Below are 21200 nucleotides of genomic sequence, written 5' to 3'. Positions count from 1 at the left end.
CTGGTTGGCATCTGGTCAAACTCGGAGCAGCTTTGATATCTGCTTTCTGCGCTCTTGTGTGTTTCCTCGTAGATCATAGAGGAGAACGGAGTGCGGCGGGTTCTGGTTTTACCTCAGCAACCAGAGTTCCACCCAGGGGGGCACTCCCCTCTCCACCACCCTCCACCCCATGCCCACCTGCCTGCCTTCATCCCACACCCTGCCATGATGCCCCCGCCACCCCACCTGTACACGGGCATGGCAGGGGGCGTGGGCGACATGAGCTCTCAGTACATCTCCCAGTACCATCCAGCTCATATCTACTCAGAGCAGGGTGAGTTGGAGCCAGCAGTCTCTGGGCTGTATTGTTATATTAAGATGTTATTTATTTGTCCCAAGCACTTCATTTGCACAGTCGAGTTATACAATCAAGGCCTGAGTTACACTGTTAAGTCTTTCATTTTCTTAATCTTAGGGGGCTTACCTCACTACCGCCCTGTTTATTTGTATGCCTTCTTATAATAACCTGTGAGTTAGCCATTTTTTGACCTGCTTCTCTGGCTGCCAGGCAGGTCTGTTTTTTGTACTTCTGTCTGTGTCTGTACAACCTCACAGGTATTGTCTTTTTCCTTCAGTCTCTGCAGATTCTCACTCCCAACATGGACGCCCACCGTTTGTTCACAGAGACGACAGAACTAGCAAAACGTATGAGCGTCTGCAGAAGAAACTGAAGGAGCGACAGGGAGGTGGAGGGGGAGGGCAGGTGAAGGACAGCCCTCCCCCGTCGCCACAGAAGACATGCAGCAGCCCCCCAACAGTGGACATTCACAACGGCGTAGGAGGGAAAGGGCTTGAGGCGGAGCAGGGGCAGCTCAGCCATGCAGTGGCCGGCCCTGACAAGCAGACAGGCAGGGGGAAAAATGGAGAGACAGGAGGTAAGGAGGTTGAAGGGTAGAGGTTCGTCAAAGGTTTACAGTCAGGGCTGACACACAGCATTCACAGCCTTTTCCGGATGTTAGGAGTGTGCTGTGTTTGGCGCTTAGAATAGTGCCTCATTAGCGGCTGCAGCTGGTGGCAGTGAGGGATCAGCAGCATGGCCAACATTATTCTTGATTACATGAACTCTGACTGCTCATTAATCATGGAGTTTAACATTGCTACTTGGCGACAACAGTGCATAATTAAGGAATTACTGTCAATTTTGAAAGTGGAGAAAAAAAATGATTTCACCTCATGGCCTCATGAAGGTTGCTGAAATGTAGGAACACTAATTTGAGCGATACTGCTAAAATGTCATGGAATGTTTGAATTTTAATTTTTTATTTTACCTTTGAAAAGTCCTAGAGAGGGTGAATAAGTGTTTGCATTCTGTTTTTAGACATGGGCATACAAATATACGCAATTAGCAAACTACTTTGTGAACTTGAAAATTACATTGACTCTGGCAGCAACCCTCTTATGACTGCATCTTTTTTTTTTTTTTTTAGATCTCGTGAAGCTTCTGTCATGAAATTCTTGCCTTTACTTTTTCCACAATTAAAACCCTCTGTTTACCTGCTGATTCTAAATGTTGATCTGCAATGTTGAATCTGTAAAGAAATTCTTTTTGATAGGTAATTTTTACTTTAATTTTAGCAACAAGTTATTGTAGAGGCATTGAAACATTCTGTGTTTAGCATGCATGAGGTAGTTATACCACCAGATAACATACTGGGTAGATGGTACAAAGTTACACCTATCACTACACTGTCCAAGAAGCACACAGACTTGCAGAAATTATTATTACTCTATTATATATCACCTGCCTTAGTTATTTCTTCTCAAATGAATCTTTATAGCATAAAGACAGTGAGTATCAGTTCTCTATAAACATTTACCTGTATCTCTCTCCTCAGAGCTGGATGCGGAAGCTCAGGCCCTGCAAGCACTCCTGAGCACCATCAGTACACCAGAGGTTAGTATTCACTTCTGCTGTCGTACTTTTTTCTTTATCTTATTAATACAGTTTGCACGATGTTATGTGACTCTATTAGCACTGAGTTCATGAAAACCAGTAATGATCCAAATGCGTTGCGTCATTAAACATTCTATAAACATCCATGATAAATTATTGCTGACATCCCGCTAATGGAGTCAAACCTGCTGACTGGCATCCATGTGGGGATTGCTATTCCCAAATGTGCCACCAAATAACTACGCTAGCAGCAACTGAAAGGTTTGAGCGTTGTTTTGAAAGAAGTGCTGATTTTTAACTAAACAGTTACCAAGCTTTCACATCATTGTGGAGCTAAGTGGCTCATAGACGACGCTTTAAACTACATATTAGACTTGGAAAAGTAATGTGCTAGAAATATACATGTATGCAAAAGTCATGTTTATTCTTTGATAAAGGCCTTAGTTCAGTGGTGCCGGGCTCACAGCAGCAATGTGGGTAAATTAAAAAAATAGCTGTTTTAATACCAGCTGAATGAGAATCAGTAGAATTAGATATAGATTTTCCTTGACCCCTTATAAATATACTTTGTCGTATACTGTCGCTAAGGTCTGATCTTGTTAAAATAGCAAAACACGTCCACTGAAAAGATGATGGATAAAGTTAAGGGAGGATGTCTAATACAGGGAAGGCTCAGCTTCAATGGAAAGCGATTTTTTTCCATCTTTGCTGCCACACGGTTTTGTTAAAGGACTGAGAATCGAACTGTGGGAAGTGAAGGAGTAAGGTGGGCCCCCAGGGCAGAGGGGAGGAGGAGGCACAGACTTGACCTGATTGAGTTCTTCCACATATGAATCCCCCCTGCAGTGTAGCTGAGGCTATTTTTAAGCCTCCTCAAAACAGAATGAAAAATCTTAAGGTTGCACAGCACATCCCTGCCAAGCACTGAAAACCTTTTCCCAAGTGGCATCAGCTTGAATGTTTTGATCCCTGTCTGTTTTTCCTCTCTCAAGCAGTGTGATTTTTGTGTCGGAAATTTAAAATTGATGCAGGACTGATTACCAGATACTTTTTTGGTTTTAAATTTAGAAAAGTGAGTGTATTTTGAAATGTGGCCAGTGCCATGGTCAGAGTAGTAAAAGCTTTTTTTTTCCATGTCTGATGGTTTTATGTAGACTTGATTGTGACCCATGAAACTTTGATCTGACAGGTATCTGACATCCAGGCCAGAGGAGCAGTAGTGAGCTGGGTTGCGCCCACCAGGCCAGAGAGTGAGAATGGCAATGTGGAGGACGACAGCAGCCCCCTGGAACCCTTTAGCTATGAAGTCTCGGTCTCATTTAGCGGCAAAGACGGGAAGTACAAGAGCATGTATTGGTGAGCACTATCAACAAGACACTACAAGATTGAACACCAACTGTTGTTAGAGATTTTACATAGACAGTAATTTGAAACAACATTAATGAATGTTTTTTTTTGTTTTGTTTTGTTTTTTTTTTGTTGCAGCGGGGAAGAACTAAGTGCTACTTTAGAAGACCTTCGACCAGCAACAGACTATCACGTCAGGTTGGCGTAACTCCCTGCCTGCTTTTGTTTGGGAAACAGTGTTAATTCTTGGAGAAACATTTGGTAACCACTTTGTTCTTCATTCCTCAGGGTCCAGGCCATGTGTAACTGTTTACAGGGAAGCCCATCGGAGGCTGTGAGCTTCACCACTTTAAGCTGTGAGCCAGATCCTCCCAATGCTCCCAGGAAGGCCAGTGGGACCAAGAACACACTTGTACTCCAGTGGAAGGTAAAAGCAGTTGGATGATTGATGGAGTTAGGTTTTAAATAGACAGTTTAAGGGGTGGAGGAAAATAGGCAACTGCATCTATGTGACAGAAAGCAAGAAACATTTAGACCATTATCTCTTTTGTTTAGAGTAATCATTTCTGGATGTTACAAGACATTTTGTTTAATTGGTAGCCATAACACCTTTCATTACAGGCTTTGTGCGTGATACCTATCGCACACATACTTGTCCTCTTAAGTAGCTATATGGTGGGTGATATGGGTTAATGACAAAATACCCAACCTGGCAAGGAGAAAAAGCAAAAAGTTATTCAGAAACAGTCTCCCCTTCCTCCACAATCGTTGCTAAGATCCCCTTCAGTGTGGTACTTTACTTTCTGTGGCTTCATTAAAGTTGCTCAGTTGCTAGCAGTAAAAGGTAGTGGTAGCACACATCACCTCCCAGGTGCGAGTGTAAATGTGTTAGAGTGTAGCAAGGCACTTTTATAACAACCCTGCATGCTCAGCAAACTTCACAGAATTAATTAAACCATAGAAGAGTGTGCACACCTGGTTGCACCTTATTTGTCATTAGTAAGGCTTGAGATTGCCTCTTTGTAATTAGTGGCAGTAATAAGAAATGTTTAGCACAAGATTTTGAATGAAGGGTGGTGGGGCTTAAAGGTCCAGTGTGTAGGATTAAGGGGGATATATTAGCAGAATATAATATAATATATATGTTTTCGTGAGTGTATAGTCACCTCAAAATAAGAATTGTTGTGTTTTTGTTGCCTCAGAATGAGCAGTTCGTATCTACTTAGGGAGCTAGTCCTTGTGTACAGTCTGCCTTGTTGCACCTCCATGTTTCTACAGTAGCCTAGAACAGACAAACCAAATTTGGCTCTAGATAAAGGTTATCTATGTTTGCACATTGGCCGCCAGAATTAGCAGCCCCTTCAAGATAAGCCAAATAGTGAAACTACTTTATTCAGTGTGTCTGTTTGTTTAGGAGAGGAAGAGACCTTTGTGGATAATTCAGCTCCCGGTAAAAACCTCCTGAACAATGAACACTGAAGGAATCCTAACCAGGAGTTTATTCATGGTTCATGAGCGAAGTTATAGCTGGGTGCAATCTGCAGTCCTCACTACTAGATGCCACTAAATCCTACACTCTGCTCCTTCAAGCCATGTGTGTTTTATGTATTTATCTGATTGAGATATAACAAAAACATTATGGTTATTTATAGGCTCCATGTGACAATGGTTCCAAAATCCAAAACTACATTCTTCAGTGGGATGAGGTAATCTAACATCTAACATAAAGAGATGTTGAACACTGCACCACACTCACATGTTTTATGTGGAACTGAGATCTCTTGTTTTTAAAACTAAAAATGTTGTTCTCTGAAGGGGAAGGGCACTGGGATTTTTGAACAGTGCTACTATGGACCTCAGAAGCAGTACAGAGTGACCAAGCTCTCACCAGCTTCAAGATACTCCTTTCGCCTTGCAGCCAAAAATGACATGGGTGTAAGGTAGGCTGGCAAGATTTTGCTCGATTATTTCCTGGATAGTACCCTCCCTTTTGTCCATTTTTATGTTACTGTTTCTTCCATTTACTGTCTCCATCTGTGTGTGCATGTGTGTCTCTCACTCTGTCTCTCCTGTCTCTTTCTCCCATTCTCTCCCATCCTCTGTATCTCTCTGCCCTCCCCAGCGAGTTCAGTGAAGTGGTGGACCTGCTCACCTCATGCAGTGTGCCATTGCCACCCTTCCCTCCAGAGCTGGAGATGGCGGGGGTGACCTGGCTGTGTATGAAGTGGCAGAGGCCCACTAGCTCTCCAAAGGAGGATGACATCTACTATGTTTTGGAGATGGAGGAGGAAGGCTCGGTATGTCTCTCAGAGTCTTATTTTAAAAATCAGCTGGTCATTTGAGATCAAATCACATAAATGAGACAGAAGGTTTTCTGTAAACTATTAGACCTTAGTTTCCCTTCTGAGGTGCTGCAGATACTTCTTAGAGGGCAGTATGGCCAAGTGCATCATTTTGATTTGCGTTCATCTTCAGGCCGCATGAAATATGTTTGCTATTAACAAAGTACACTGCAGCTACTTAGTGCATTCAGGTACTCTTCATATTAACCTAGCCAAAAGGAAAAATCAAATTCACATCTTTGTTTTGCTACACTTCAACAGTTTGCTCCAAAAGTTATGTGACATTTATAGCTCCTGTCACCTCTGCCTGCACTGCCTCAAGCAGCTACCTGCAGACATAGTGCCTGCCAGGGAAAACACAAAAAAGTTCCCCTTTCCCCTGTAGCTGTTTGTCTCCTGCAGACCACTTTATTTTCTGTGCTACAATGGTTGTCTTGTAAGTCATTGCTCACCTGGTTGTTTTCTTTCTCCCTTTGTCATTTGTCTTTGTCTCAGGGATATGGCTTTCAGCCAAGCTACGACGGCGATGAGCTCTCCTGCACAGCCAGGAATCTCCACAGGAGTACGAAGTACAAGTTTAGGGTAAGGGAGTCCTGTAATGTTTGCAGTCATAGCTAGTGATCCACAGGTTTAATTTAGGTTGCAGTGGAGTGTGAATGTGTGGAGGGGACAGGCTTCAGGCAGGGAGGGTGTTGAGGCCCACAGTGGCCCTATGACTCATCCATTTGCAGAATTCTGCCAGCAGGGCGGAGGGCAACTGACAGCATAAACAGGAGGACTCCACTGCTCGTCACATGTGGGACCCTAGTGAGAAACTAGTCAAGTAAAGCATTGGAGCCATAGTGGCTTTTTGGCCAGCCCAGTAATGTGACTGAGTTCATGGACTGACAAGTGTCTTTCTCTCTTTGTCTCTCACCCTCTCCTTCATTTCCCCATCTCTCATTCTAATGGTTTCTTCTAAATTGTTGCTCTCCTGGCAGTTTTACTATGCACTAAATAGGTCTAATAAATGACAGGTGACCATCCTTCACCTGTTATAGACAGAGGTCATTACTATCCCTTTTTTTGGAGATAGATTAATTCAATATATTTGTTCTTCATTTTCTTAAAAAAAATGATCTTTTATTTTATTTTGTTCTGCTGCAGGGCTTTGATTAGCAATGCTCAAACAAAAATCAACTGGTTCTGACAGCTTCACTCCTTAATTTGGTTTTTAAATCAGTCATGGGATCCGCTCCAGGTAGATTTGTAAAGGTGTTGAATGTCTTAAAATTGGCTTTGTGAAGGCTGCAGATAGCCTTTGTGTTATGTGTGCAAATTGAGCTCGACTCAGTTTGAATTAAGGGGAGAAAAAAGCACAAAATTTCTTCCCAAGGATCAGTTTTTCAAAGCTTGCAAATGAAGAAGACCGTACCCACATAAATACATACTGTACTCTCAGAATTTTGATTTTAACACCGCTGGGCTTAGCAGTTTAGTTCTAATTGCGGCCATTTATGCTAAATACATATGCAGTCTTAATACTTTACACTTAAGATAAAAGTACCGTGCTGATTGAAACTCCTGGAGGGCATTGACATATTCAGACTGAGTTTAATATTTGTTCATACTAGAGCTTGGGCCTGTAATATACTTATTATGTGTTGCAAATGAGAAAATAAAGATTAGACATTATTGGCTTTTAAAGAATAAGGCTGGTTGTATTCTGGCAATGTGTTGCCTCTGTGCCTTAGATCTCTGTTGTTGTAAAAAGCAGCACCGCAGCAGTCATAAGCATAATACTGACAGAAAGGTATTGTATTACCCAAACAAACCACCAAATGGCGAATTCATAGAAATGTTCATTAGTCACTCAAGGCTTGCTCCCTCCCTCATTTCCAATTATCTAGCTGTGCAGTGTGAGGGGAGGCTGGTACAGTATGTGGGTGCGCTGTACTCTGCAGGCTCACTGAGATTTTCATATTATCGCAGATTGGCGATACTGAAATGCAAATGGAACTAAAGCTCATTGTCTCGTTTTCTGATTGCAATGCTTGTGGCGTCTAAAAAGTTTTGTTGAAGTGTATTTGTAGACTTAGGGATCCTTTCATATTATGGTATTTATCTTGTGGCCATGCTAGTTGCAAGTAGAGAGTGTTGTACTCACGCTCACAGATCCCTCCATTACCTCCAAGTCTAGTTAGTGCTCGGCATCAGGAAACATACTGACCTTTATACACAGGCCCTCATTGACCTTTTGTGCAAACAGTGGCCACTATTCTTGCTAAGGAATAATATGACTCCTCACTGCCTGTATTCATGCATTTCCTCCAGGTGGCAGCATACAACTCAGAGGGGAAGAGTAACCCCAGCCAGGTGGTAGAGTTCATCACGAACCCTGACAGGCCCGGCAGTCCCTGCAGGCCTGTCGTCAGAGGTAGAGTGCTGCCCAACAGCTTCAAGATGGCCTGGGGTGAGCATTTCATACCGATTACCCTTTGCCATATCAGCCTTGTCTATCAGTCCCTCCTCAGTCTTACGTGTAGTTAATAGCCTGGCAAGGCCAGTTTACAATTTCCCTTGTCTCACTGAGCTCTGCCTGACCACATATATACATCTGCGTGAGACAGATGGCATTCCAATTCCAAGTAGTCTGTACAGTAGATGACTGGCAGTTCTCTCCTTCATTCAGACATCAGCATGAATCCTTCCTATACCTCACTGGACAAACACATCACTCACAGCTGTACTTAGTCTCTGCTTCCAGTTTTCATAAAGAAAAAAACAAACATGTCAGCAGCTCTAAAAATATTGTCAGATTTCTCTGTTTCCACCAAAATGAATTACTGAAGAAATTTCAGAGGTGAAAAAGGCCATGGTGTTGGCAAGTTATGCTTCATCTGCATTTTACATTTCTTAGTTATAATACTGATTAATGAGTTTTTAGAGATTTGAGAGGCAGCAGGTTCCTGTATTATTTCCCCAAATTTCACAGTTTGCTGATTTGCTTCAGTACACATCTTACTGCAGTGAATTAATTCTCAAGTAGATTTCCAGACATAGCATTAGTGAAAACTGCTTGCTGGCATTGTCAGGCTGCCTAATTTAAAAATTTGGTTAGTGCAGTTTGATAATGATTTTTCTTGGGTGTGTTTGTTTTGCAATTTAGAGCCTCCAAAAGATAATGGTGGTGCAGAAGTCACAAAGTATGTTGTGGAGCTGTCCGAGGGCTTAAGCGGTACGTTGCAAATGTTTAATTGTTTAGGTTCAAGTGAAAACAAATGTTTTGGACATAGAACACATTCATTTATTGAAATAATTTTAATTATTTGCAACATGTTTGTATTTAGGCTTGTCATGGGAGCAGGTGTACTCTGGGCCTGCGACGGAGCACGTGTGTGAAGGCTTGAAGCCCGGCTGCTCCTACCAAACGCGAGTGTACTGCATTAGCGAAGGGGGGCAGAGCCCGGTGAGTCATTCAGCATCAGCACACATGCACACGCTGTCGCGCACACGGCCTTGTGTTTTGCCACAGGAATTCTAACAGTTTGCTGATCAGTTACAATTTTATGCACCTGCTCTTGCCTTTTAATAGATATAGTCTACAAAGGCAGGTTCCAAGATTCCTGTTGAAATTACATACATGTGTATTCTAACTTAACTTAAAATTACTGTCATTGAGTGCAGTGTTTTTCTGTTGGCTGTGGTATTATTATTTCATTTCTTGGCTGTTACATATATTGTAATTGTTAGGGCAGGCAGTCATGAATCTCACTACATCCCATGGTTTGATCTGATAAATTTTACATGAATAATTCTAGATGTGCACTCTATTTATGGTGAGTTTTAATAGGAAATTGTCATTCAGCCAGTGTCCTATGTTGGGAGATTAGACTACGCTTCCTGGTGTGTAAGAACAAGACAAAGCCCACTAATCGATTAACCCTCCCTGCATGTGTCAGTGGATGTTTTTCTTAATTAGTTCAGTTCACAGACACTCTTCATTAATTTCTTCATCAGCTGTTAGTGCATGCATTCATTCATGATGGGGCTTGTAAAGAAACTTGACTCACGGTGGCGAGATCCTGCTTTTGGTGCAGCACAATGTGACATAACACTCACATGTTTGCCTTTTGTCACAGAAGTTGAGAGTCTGAAAAATGGAAACCTATTTTTTCTCTCACCAGACAATCTGTCTAACTCAATCCACAGCTTTGTTAGGACTACAGCATATTTCTCTGTGTGCTGGTTGAATGATGCATTTACATTTATGTCCTTTTTAGCCTTTGTAGCCTGAATCAGTCTGATAACCTGATGAAAATGACAGTTTGTATCCACTGTGTTTGTGTTGTGTTAAAGAAAAAGAGAGCAGGGGGATGAGATAGTCAATTTTTTATTTTCTCTGGGTCTTAATTGGTGTGTTGTCTTCCCTTGCAAGCTGTCGGAGACCCTGCAGGTCCAGACTCCCGCAGTGCCCCCAGGGCCCTGCCAGCCCCCTCGGCTGGTGGGCAAGCCTAAAGCCAGGGAGGTGCAACTGCGTTGGGGTGAGTCATTCCTCTCCAACTCAGATCTGTGTGGGATGTATTCTAGCTTCTGTTGATGCATTTGTTTGTCTAGCAAACTACCTCAAAGCTTTGATGATGCAGTCTGTATTATTTTGCTGTTTGTACATTTGTCTTTGTGTATGTACTATATTACTTTTTCTCGGAAAACCCTTTTTAAGTATATTGATTTATAAACACTGGCTGCACACATTTCCTAGGTCCCCCTCAGGTGGACGGAGGCAGCCCAGTGTCCTGCTACAGTGTAGAAGTGAGTGGGCCGCAGTCTGAGGAGAGCAGGGAGGTTTACCAGGGTCCAGAGCTGGACTGCTCTGTGGGAGGCTTAATGCCTGGCAAAACCTACAGCTTCCGGCTCAAGGCAGCGAACAAGGCTGGGGTGAGAAAGAATGTCAAGTCTGATCTATCAATAACAGAAGGGGATTGTTTGTGTTTTTTCGCTGCATGCTTTGAATCCTCTCTCACTACACCCAGCTTTAATATGATTTTTTTTTTTTTTTTTTTTTTTTGTTAAAATTGTTGTTGTTCTTTTGTGTGGATAGTTTGGACCTCTTTCAGAGCGCTGTGAGGTTACAACTGGCCCCGGGGCTCCTGAGCAGTGCAAGGCTCCATCCACCACCTGCAAATCCCCCAGCTGTGTTGTTGTGAGCTGGGAGGTAAGAGTCACTCCACTTCCATTCCTCCACTGACATACACGGACCATTACATCACATGCATCGTTCTGGGGATGTGCAGCTGCATTACGATTAAACTAAGTGCTGGTGGGCATGCTCATTGGTGTTTGTCTTCCAGGCCCCTCCCTGCAATGGAGCTCAGGTGACAGAGTTTCGTCTCGAGTGGGGAGCTGCTGAGGGCAGCATGCAGGTGTGTTACAGCGGACCAGCACTCAGCCATGAAATGAAGGGGCTGCTGCCTGCAACCAACTATTTCTGCCGGGTACAGGTGAGCACCAAAAAACACTTTATTTCTGAAGGCTATTTTTCATTTTTTCAGACTTTTAAAAAGACATCTTCAAAATAGAATCACATCTCACCATACTAACCCTGCGTGAATAATTTCATCATGAGTACATTTGTGAAGACTAGAGTTTAGGGGGCTCCCAGTAACATAAAGAATAGTTAAATTTCGTGATAATTTGATTAGGACAAGTTATCGCAACTAGATTGTGCAGGCTAAGAGCAGCGAAGATCAGTGAAACAACATCACATTTTCAGTGCAGATCTATAAGAATAAATCTGGTCAAATGAAGGGGTTTGTGGTAAGTCAGCAAATCTGTCCCAGCCTCTTCTCACCATCATTTGATGAAGATGAATGCATAACTGTATTTTTCTTTTAAAAAAATCCCTTTTTGTTTTTTGGGAACAAAGAGAGAAGTCCCACCATTTCTTTCTTTGTCTGTGGCTCAATAGGTAAAACGTGATAATAACACTGTCAGGGTTTCATGTTAGGTCTAATTCCATTAAGGCATTGAGGTGTTAGAAACCCTCATTTAATCTATATGGATTGTCTCTAGTCCTATGCTGAGTAGGAAAGATAAAATGTGTAGGAGTCATGCCTCAGCTGGAAAGGAAATTACATCTACTATAACTACTTAAATCTATATGAAACACCTCACCACTTATAATTGTGATTGCAGATGTAAATGGCATCATCCCAATAGGTTGGAACTGTGCTTTGGATGATAATTATGCAGAATATAAGAAAATAACTACAGTGGGTCCCCAGATTGTCAGGTTTTGAAGATTCCTTCCTTGTGAGCCTAGTTGGTTGTCGATGATGTAGACAGTATTTTTGGACTTGATTTTTGATGTGATGTTCTTTTTACATCAGTGCAAAGTGGTGTCAGTTTCACTTCATGAAGCACCTGCAAAGCAGAAGATGGTTATGTTTTAGGATTTGCTGGTGGGTTTGATTTTGTGCACTTGACTGTTATAATTTGCTAATTACTGTGTGCTAAGAGCTACATTACCATGTTTATGTCTCAACCACAGTTGGTTGACAACTTACTTCATCATGATGAATGGGCAGCAAGTTAGATCATGTCTCATGCTGTCCATGTAGACTACGTCTTGTGCTGTTTCACTGAATGCATTTTGAGACTGTGACCAATTAAGCCAGGAAAAGAAGAGATGGATTCTGGCATTAAAACATTGGCCCTGTCCTTTGGGTCTGGTTCAGGCTGAATTCTCAGGCCGCGCTGTTCTCTTTCAGCCTCTTTTGTGATCCAGCAAAGGAAGAATGGAGGGACACTGGTTGCTCATGGGTTATCACACATGCAGTGTGATTATTTTCCTCATTGCCTCTATTGGTCCACAGTATTCATACCCAAACCATCCCCAAAATATTACACTCTGGTCAGGCTATAAAACGAGAATGTCATCATAGTAGTTGATAAAAAACCAAACCCATATGGTCCTAGTTTTTCAAATATGTCTTTTTTTCACTTAATGACTTTGCTAGAAAATGAAAACAATGCACTTGTTAGGACTTGTTGAAACACTCACCAGTTATGTTTACATTGGAATGCCACCTTGTGGTCAAACATGGATACTACACGTATCTTTTCACGTCACAAGTGAGAGTTGACGTTGACTTGATGAGCTGACTCTTTTTGTCTTGCTATTGTGCAGGCTGTGAATGTGGCTGGCGTGGGGCCCTTCAGCGAGGCGGTGTTGTGCCATACACCCTGTTCTGTGCCTGCAGCCGTCAGCAACATCTACGCACTGAAGGAGTCTGAGCTTCAAAGGTACGAGACTCCAGCAGACGCAGATGAAGACGAGGAAGATGAGGATGACGCTTTGCGACCGCAACCACTCTACTCTCCGTCCACCTGCCTGGGCATTAGCTGGGACTCCCCATGTGATCATGGCTCTGAGATCACGTCCTACCTGATTGACCTCGGAGAGCGCCAGCCCATTGTTGTTGGTCCCGTCACCAAACACATCATCCAGCATCTGCAGCCTGACACCAGCTACAGGTTCGTGCTTCCTCCTCGTGAACTCAAAAATGTTGCATTATAATGTTGTATTACACAATTTTGTATCTTTCACATGTCAACAAGAGCTAACAGTTGTGAAACCGTTGGATCTCATTGCACACTCGGATACTTGCTCGACAAGTATAAGTATTAGTTCTTGAGTTTAAGTTATGCAGAGTTAAATTGAATAAAAAGTCCCTTGTGGATTATCATTTTAAGAGTCCTATGATTATCCACATAGGGATGTGTTTTATACAACTTTAATTAGATGTGGTTTATATTTTAAGCCCACACAGAACTGTGGCAGTCACACAGTTCAGTCAGGAAGCTGTAGGACAGTGATATATTTTTTTCATTGTTTGGCTTTACACATTGTACCTGTAATCGAACAAAGACTGAGGTTAGATTAAAGTACTGACTTTCAGCTTGTAGCCAATGTGATTGTGTTCAGAATCAGGGGCTGCACCATGTGCAACAATAAACATATTGTGATTATTTTGACAGATATTGTTATGGTAATATGAGGCATGGTTTTAGTGAGAATGGTAATTTTTGCATTTTGCTTTAACTGAAAAAATAAATAAATAAATAAATAAATAATAATAATAATTGGATTTTTGCGGGGCTCTGTACCAAATAAATATGTTGCCTTATGTCTGAAATGTGGTTTGCCAGGGCATTTTGTAGCACCACAGTGCTTCATTTATAACGGTATGTTGTATAAAAAATTCTAGCTCCTGCTATTTGGGCATTGCGTTGCGATTTCCATAATATTTCACATAATTGTGCAGCCCTATTCAGAACAACACTAAATAAGTCACTGTTCTGCTGCTTACCAAGGCTGAATATCAACATCTTCTGATGAGATGAAAAGAAAGTACTGTTAATGTCACTTGACAGTCCGTGTTAGGGCTGGGCAATGTGGCAAAAACTATGATCATGATAATTTTTTCCATATTGATCAATATTGATATGTATTATGAGATATAATTTGACAATGCTGCTAGTTAGAAGAGTATTCTGATAATGACTGAAGTCTGAATAAACCAAGGTTCATTAGTATAATTTATTACATACAAAATAGACTAGCATAAGCAGTAGTGTGTAAACATGGCTTGGTTCTGAATGTAGTTTGAGATAAAATAATATATTGAATAACATCTAAATATAAAGGTATAACTTTGGGAACATGCTTCATCTGCCTTAACAAAACAATACTAGTCAGCTTGCGTTGTAACTCATTGAAATAATAGTGTGGTCGCTAGGATAGTACCTTTTCAGGTGATGTAAAATATTGGTTGTTTTATGTCTTGGTTGGCAACGACTGACACCATATTTTGCGAACCATCTTAATCTGGGCTTTGTTGCTTTTGAGATATCAAAACCATCGCCATATCATTTATGTTGTGTTAATTTTTTGTCAACAATTTCCTCAGCTTTGGATGATAACACAAGTTTACTTTCAGCACTTTAACATAACGAGCTCCATGTATAAAACAAATCAGATCAGCTTAAGAGGAGGCAACCAATTATAGCAGGCAGAATGGCCAAAGTCGTCACATTTCTGCCAGTTCGTGTTCTGCTTGTCCAACATGTGTTTGATAACTTGATCATACTGTCTCCCTTTTGTCGCACTGATGGATAATGAGCATTATCATCGGTGACCTTACTAATATATATCCTGAAGTCTGTTTCACCCCTTCTGCTGTGGGCTCTGCTCTAAAGTTACACTGCTGTCTACTCTGTGTGTGGAGCATAGACCCACCCCCCTGCATAAAGGCAGCAACACAGACAGCAGAGGCAGCACACTTACTGGCGGTTGTTGCGTTTATTTCTGCTGCATGATCAGCTGTTTTAAATTTTATCACGATCCCCTGTCAAGACCATTGGACACTATTCTCCACCATCAATAAACTCCTTTAACCCATGGACAACCTCTCAATCCTTCACCATTGACAGATGAAACTTCCTTTAGTTTCCTTGAAAATAAAATTGTCACTATTCACAACCAGCTGGCCTCATCCACACCCTATGGACCCGTACATGAACCCCCACTGTGGACAGAACACACCCTCTCATCGTTTACTGAAATCTCTCCATCTGACTTATCCTATGTGGTAGCTGCTAGTACCTTGGACCCATTTCCATTCACCCTTGTGAAGGCCTGTCTCCCCACACTCTGCCCACTTATGACCAAAACAGGAAACTCCTCCCTGTCTTATGGCTTCACCCCTTCCACCTTAAAACTTGCAGTAGTCACCCCAATACTCAAAAAAACCTGGACTTGACCCTCTCTCCCCCAAGAACTACTGGCCCATTTCCAATCTTCCCTTACTGTCCAAAGTTCTAGAGAGAGTCGTTACCACTCAACTCAAATACCACTTTGACTTCAGTGACCTCTATGAGCCTTTTCAGTCTGGCTTCCGCTCAAAACACAGCACTGAGACTGCCCTGATTAAAGTCACTAACGACCTACTGTCTTCCTCGGGCTCTGGTTCCATCAACATCCTCATCCTCCTCGACCTCAGCGCTGCTTTTGACACCATTAACCATTCCACACTCGTCACCTGCCTCAGGCGATATTACTGGCACTGCCCTCTCCTGGTTCCAGTCCTGTCTCACCGTCAGACATCAATTCATCGCTATCAATGATGCACATCGTCCATAGTCCCTGTCACCCACAGTGTCACCCAGGGTTTGGAGCTTGGTGCCCCTTTTTCGTCCTCAACATGCTCCCACTTGGACAGATCCTCTGCCACCTCAGCTTCAGTTTCACTGTTATGCAGATGACACTCAACTCTACCTCTCCTCCAAGACCATCACTGCTGACACTCACCACAGACATTAAAACATGAATGCAAAGCATCTCTGTAGAACTCAACTGCAATAAATCGGAAATCTAAATCATTGGCCCAAACTCCCTTACCCGTCCCACCCAGGATATCTAACACAATATTGACAGCTCCATCATTACCCCCTCCACCCAAGTCCACAACTTCAGAGTTGTTTGTCCATACCATCTCCCTTCTGCTCCATGTCAGCCACATCACCAAAACCTTAATTCTGATCTTTCATTTTGTTGTATTGTCTATAATAAAAGCGTGTTTGAGGACTCTGTCAACATCTCTCTTCTTTTTCTTCCTCAGGATCCGCATCCAAGCCCTGAACAGCCTGGGAGCAGGCCCCTTTAGTCACACCTTTAAGCTGAAGACGAAGCCCCTGCCTCCACAACCACCCCGTCTGGAGTGCACCGCCTTCAGCCACCAGACCCTCAGGCTCAAGTGGGGCGATGGCCCAGCCAAAGCCACCACCTCAGACGCCCTCCAATATCAGCTGCAGATGGGGGACAAGAGCGGCAGGTCAGTGGCCCATTAGTCAGATGAGGGGAAGTGACCTGGCGAGAGAGAAACTGATAAGAGAGGAGACTGGTGAGCAAAAGCTGCAGATAACTGTATCGAGGCAGGCGGGGTACATGGGAAGTAATGCATCAGATGGAGTGTCTTCACAGTGTAAGGAGACAGGAACTGAAGATGTGCTTTATGCCACTGTATATTTCCTGACAGATGAGTCAATTGTCTCGGTTGCTTTTTGTCATCTTTTGCTCATTAAATCCTTTCTCTTTCTTTCTCTTTTTCATGTTCCTGTCATTGCAGATTTATATCCTTGTATAAAGGACCATGCCACACACACAAAGTCCAGAGGCTTAATGAGTCTACCTCTTATACGTTCCGCATCCAGGCCTTTAATGAGGCGGGCGAAGGGCCCTTCTCCAATGTTTACACATTCACCACCCCACGCTCCCCTCCAGCCCCTGTGAAAGGTACAGTGAAAGCCTTTTCTTTCGTCCTACCTTTCTTTCTTAGTTTCTGTCTCTCTATATAAAAGGCTCTTTTAATATGTCTCTTTCAATCTCTCTCCCTGGCTCTATCTCTTTTTTTATCTCTAGCTACCCAATGCAGATCAGCTCTTATTATCTTTATAAACACTCACTGCTGACATACAGACAGCTAGTGTGCTCAGCTTTCAACCTCAGTTGACCCAAGTTTGACTTGCATTTGATTAAGACCTAGCAGCCTGAGATTCACTTGTCGGCTGTCATCATGAGTCGGGTTGTTCAGCACAGTGGTCTGGTCTCAGCCAGCCCCTGCAAAGCCTCTTTTGATCCCACACGTTGAAGTCAGTAATGAGGACGTGGGTTTTATTCTCAATGTGGCACCGCTTTTGATTCAAGCGGTCATGTGCCAGTTTGTCAGTGTTACTCAACAATGTTTGTCTCCCCACACAGTGAAGTGGACTCTCAACCATTAACTGTTTGAATTCAGACTAACCGTTTCAGTGTTAAGTCTAAAGCATGTTATCACACTGCCAAAAAGGATTCAAATCCTCCCTGCTACTGTTTTGTCATGATTACCAGGGCACTTAACCAGTTCAAAACAACCACTTGTTTTTGTTGTTTTTGCTCAAAATGCCACCTACCTAAAGAAGAGCATGACTCATAGTTATGGCACTTTGCTAATGGGGAAAAGTTACATGTAGCTGTCTAGAATTTGCTCTTAGTTTATCAGCTGAGCCACCACACATATTAAAGCAAGTTCTCTTGTATTAAAGCAGATAATTTATGTAGCAACCCCACTTTGAAATATCCCCCAGAGCTCTGATTTAAACAAAAAGTTCACAGCTTGGTGCCTTATTTTGTCTTATGTTTTTTCCTTTTTAGTATTAAAGAATTAAAAGCTGCTGCCAGCTTTTGCAAATGTGGCTGGTTCTCAGTTCTAACCCTGAGGTTTTGTTGATCATACTGTATGAGTTCAAACCATATAGTGTTGTGGGTATTTTTTCCCAAGGTAGTCTTTCAGTGGCAGTAATGTGGTACAGCACTTTCTGTCGCCCACCTTCAGTGTACTTTTCATTACATCTGCACTTTCTTCCTCCACTCTCCAGTCCCTAAAGTGGAGCGTCTGGATGACAACTCCTGTGAAGTCACATGGGAGGCCTTGCCTCCCATGAAGGGGGACCCGATTATCTACACCTTGCAGTGCATGATGGGGAACTCCGAGTTTAAACAGGTACTGATGTTGTAGTGTGAAGGTTTTGTTATTCCTTTTCGTGTTTTGTGTCCTTACCTGCGGCTGACCTGCCATTCATCACAGTGGCCTTTCTATTCAGATCAGGATACAGATGGATCCAGGCCCATAATATTCTCACTGTGACGTATTAGACACTGCTGGCTTTAAATTGCCCATTATGCAAAGGTCATTGATCCATGAGGGTATCCTGGGTGTCTAGCACCTGCCAGTACATTCATCCTTCTCAGTGGCCTCCAGCCATGTTAACGTGGAGTAATGGCCACTGCAGACTTATGCTAATCTCACCACATCGTACATGGCAATTGAATCAGGGAGTTGAATTATGTGTTTGCCATCCTGCATGATTTCATTTCCATCCTTATTGTCGGTCACAGTGGCCTAGATTTGAAAGCCCATGTTTAAAGAAAGAGGAATTATTCATTTGCTGAGTTGATTGAGGCAGTTTGCTTCAATCTTTGCACCAACCAGGCTAGTTTAGTTTGTCTGGTGTATAATGGACGGTTTAATATTTTTTTATACTTCTTCTGGCCAGTATATGTGAAACCCAGTATAAAAACTGCTCCTCTGTTTTGTCTTCAATATTTTTTTTATTGCATTCCCAGTTTATAGCCAGTGCAAACTGTGATTTTGTTGAATAGAATTTTAGACTCACTGTCACAATATAAAGGAAAAGTTAGGGCCTGTGTTCACATAGCGTTTTTTTCTTAGCACCAGTGTCTTTTTAAAGTTGGTCCCAATGAGGACAGAGCATATGTGGCTTTGCACCCAGCCTCTTATTTTCAGAGCACTCAAGCTTTTTTTGCAGCTGCTCTGAGTGCTTCTAGTTGAAGGTACTTACACAAAGGCACTGGTGTCATCACTGCAGCTTTACTGTCTGTCCCAAGCTGTATGATATGTCAGTCAGAAGCTATCGCAACAAAGACAGAAAAGCTTATTTGTGGGAGCAGGTCAGCCGAATGTTGGCTGAATGCTGCTGGTGAGTGTTGTGGTGTTATTACTGTAAGTGTTAGCCACTTAGCTAAAGATATTCTTGTCAAAGAAACAGAAACCTATGTGTAGTTCTGGGAGCACTTTATATGTGAAGCATTGGGATAAAGTCCTCCCCAGGAACCTGCTGCCACTTTTCTGTCCCATCCATTTGAAAAAAAATCCTCAGTATCTCACTTCTAAACAAATAAAAAAACAAACATATATTTCACTCTCTCACTGTCTTATTTTCAGCTTTTAATCACAGTTTTTCTCCTCCTCCCTCCTATTCACAGGCCTACAAAGGCTCTGCCACATCCTTCCACGTCCAGAATCTGCAAACCAACAGCGACTACCGTTTCCGGGTGTGTGCTATCAGGCAGTGCCAGGATGCCCCTGAACTCAGCGGCCCCTACAGCCCCACAGTAACCCTCTCCCCCCAGCGGAACGATGTGGCGGTGGGCGGCGGTGCGACCGGCTCGGGGTCCAGGGCCGGCACAGAGTCCAGCCGCACCAGACGAAGCTTGACGGACGAGCAGTGCGCTTTCCTCCTCCTCATGGTTTTTGCCGTCATTGCCATCCTCATCGCTTTTGTCATCCAGTACTTTGTCATTAAATAAGCAGTTTGCGCCACCCAGCTGCAGGGTTATAGCTTTATTCTTTCACCCTCTCTCTGTTGTTTTGTATTCTTCGTTTTGTACTTATTGTTTTTCGCTGTCAACAGAGTAATCACATTAGCCGCATGGGTTGCAGCGGGAGTGAAGGCTGGTGAGTGACAGCTGAATAGCGATTAAAATTGAGGATGTAACACCTTATTTGGCACCTGTGATACCCTCCTGACTCTCCTGCCTTCGTCACCCAGTCCCAACTTTTTGGTATCTGTTGTTCAGTTCAGATTTCTTTTTCATCATGATCAGCTTCCTGCGCAAAGGGAACTCAGAAAGAGCAGGGATATGGTTTATTTTGGAAGGGGGTAAGTAGGGGGGAGGGGCGCTTTGACTCATGTACTTGTTGATTACAGTATATATAGATATATATATGTGTATAGAAATAGTCATTATTTATATTTCCATTTATGTGTCCAGTATGAAACTGTTTTTTGATAGATGTGTTCCAAAAATAGTATGTAGGTGTGTCATTAGCCTATGTGCTATTTGATCCTGGGACCTGGTGGGCCAGTGTTTGCACAGTGGGGTGTGTGTCCAGATGTGTATACTGTATGTAGTTAGTGCCACAGAGGTACACGGCTGGGAGGGCTTCAGGGCCAGATGAAGGGACTTAACCCCCTGCTGGAGTTTAAGGGGTCTTTTGAGAGAAGAAACGGAAATGAAAAATCTTGTTCACACTTTAGAGCGTTCATTTAGCACTTTCCAATCTTTTTGATGTTCAGAATGTTTAAGGATGCAAAAATGACTGGAGAAATGTTAGTATATTTTTGTACAGTGAAGACACAAGGACCTGTAAGTTTGAGAAAAAAAAATGCTCAGTATAAAGTTAGAAAACAAACAAAAACCAAACTAACAGTGAATTCTAATTATTTTTACTATCATATAGTTATACTGCTGCTTTACTCCAAGATATTGTTGTTCAGCACAAAAAATGTATGCTTACCTGTAAGTTCTGTTTTATTTTGTTTTTGTTTTTCCCCAGTAATTGATTTTGCACCTTAGTGAAAGAAAACCTTGACTGATTGCGTCTTGGTCTTGTGATGCATTTTATAGAACACACTTTGAGATTGTGCAACCCTACTTGTGTTTTGGCTGTTTTAAAAGTTGTAGTACCACATAATGTGTCACTGAAACAGCTGATCTATCTCAGCAAAAAAAAAAAAGGAAAAAAAAAAAGAAAGAAAAAAGTATGTACCAGTTGTTTCAGAGGCCTTAATTGGAGAGGAAAAAATCTCGGGAGAATTTTCTTAATTTCTCTTAAGTTTTGGTGTTTTTCTTTTAGTGTTAGAAGACTCTAAAATGTGTTTTATTTACTTTTACTTTTGCAACATTTGATGTTAGT

The 21200-nt window shown here is 42.4% G+C and overlaps 1 protein-coding gene across 2 annotated transcripts in view; it reads left to right on the top strand.

The window, feature by feature from the left end:
- The window catches only part of fndc3a (fibronectin type III domain containing 3A), a 49488-nt gene extending 28786 nt beyond the window's left edge, over positions 1-20702 (top strand). For both annotated transcript variants that reach the window (XM_033631209.2, XM_078166946.1), the window contains 22 exons: positions 73-313; positions 615-914; positions 1875-1933; positions 3123-3289; positions 3419-3478; positions 3569-3707; positions 4933-4986; positions 5096-5220; positions 5403-5577; positions 6118-6204; positions 7936-8074; positions 8771-8839; positions 8952-9070; positions 10040-10145; positions 10364-10539; positions 10703-10816; positions 10953-11102; positions 12791-13137; positions 16284-16496; positions 16791-16957; positions 18079-18203; positions 19487-20702. In XM_033631209.2, the coding sequence (XP_033487100.1) occupies positions 73-313; positions 615-914; positions 1875-1933; positions 3123-3289; positions 3419-3478; positions 3569-3707; positions 4933-4986; positions 5096-5220; positions 5403-5577; positions 6118-6204; positions 7936-8074; positions 8771-8839; positions 8952-9070; positions 10040-10145; positions 10364-10539; positions 10703-10816; positions 10953-11102; positions 12791-13137; positions 16284-16496; positions 16791-16957; positions 18079-18203; positions 19487-19810 (3456 nt within the window). In that variant the 3' untranslated portion in view covers positions 19811-20702. The remainder of the gene's footprint in view (positions 1-72; positions 314-614; positions 915-1874; positions 1934-3122; positions 3290-3418; positions 3479-3568; positions 3708-4932; positions 4987-5095; positions 5221-5402; positions 5578-6117; positions 6205-7935; positions 8075-8770; positions 8840-8951; positions 9071-10039; positions 10146-10363; positions 10540-10702; positions 10817-10952; positions 11103-12790; positions 13138-16283; positions 16497-16790; positions 16958-18078; positions 18204-19486) is intronic.
- The last annotated feature ends 498 nt before the right edge of the window (positions 20703-21200 follow it).

Source organism: Epinephelus lanceolatus, chromosome 4, assembly GCF_041903045.1.
Source record: "Epinephelus lanceolatus isolate andai-2023 chromosome 4, ASM4190304v1, whole genome shotgun sequence".
Taxonomy (NCBI): domain Eukaryota; kingdom Metazoa; phylum Chordata; class Actinopteri; order Perciformes; family Serranidae; genus Epinephelus; species Epinephelus lanceolatus.
This window is presented reverse-complemented; position numbering and strand designations above follow the sequence as displayed.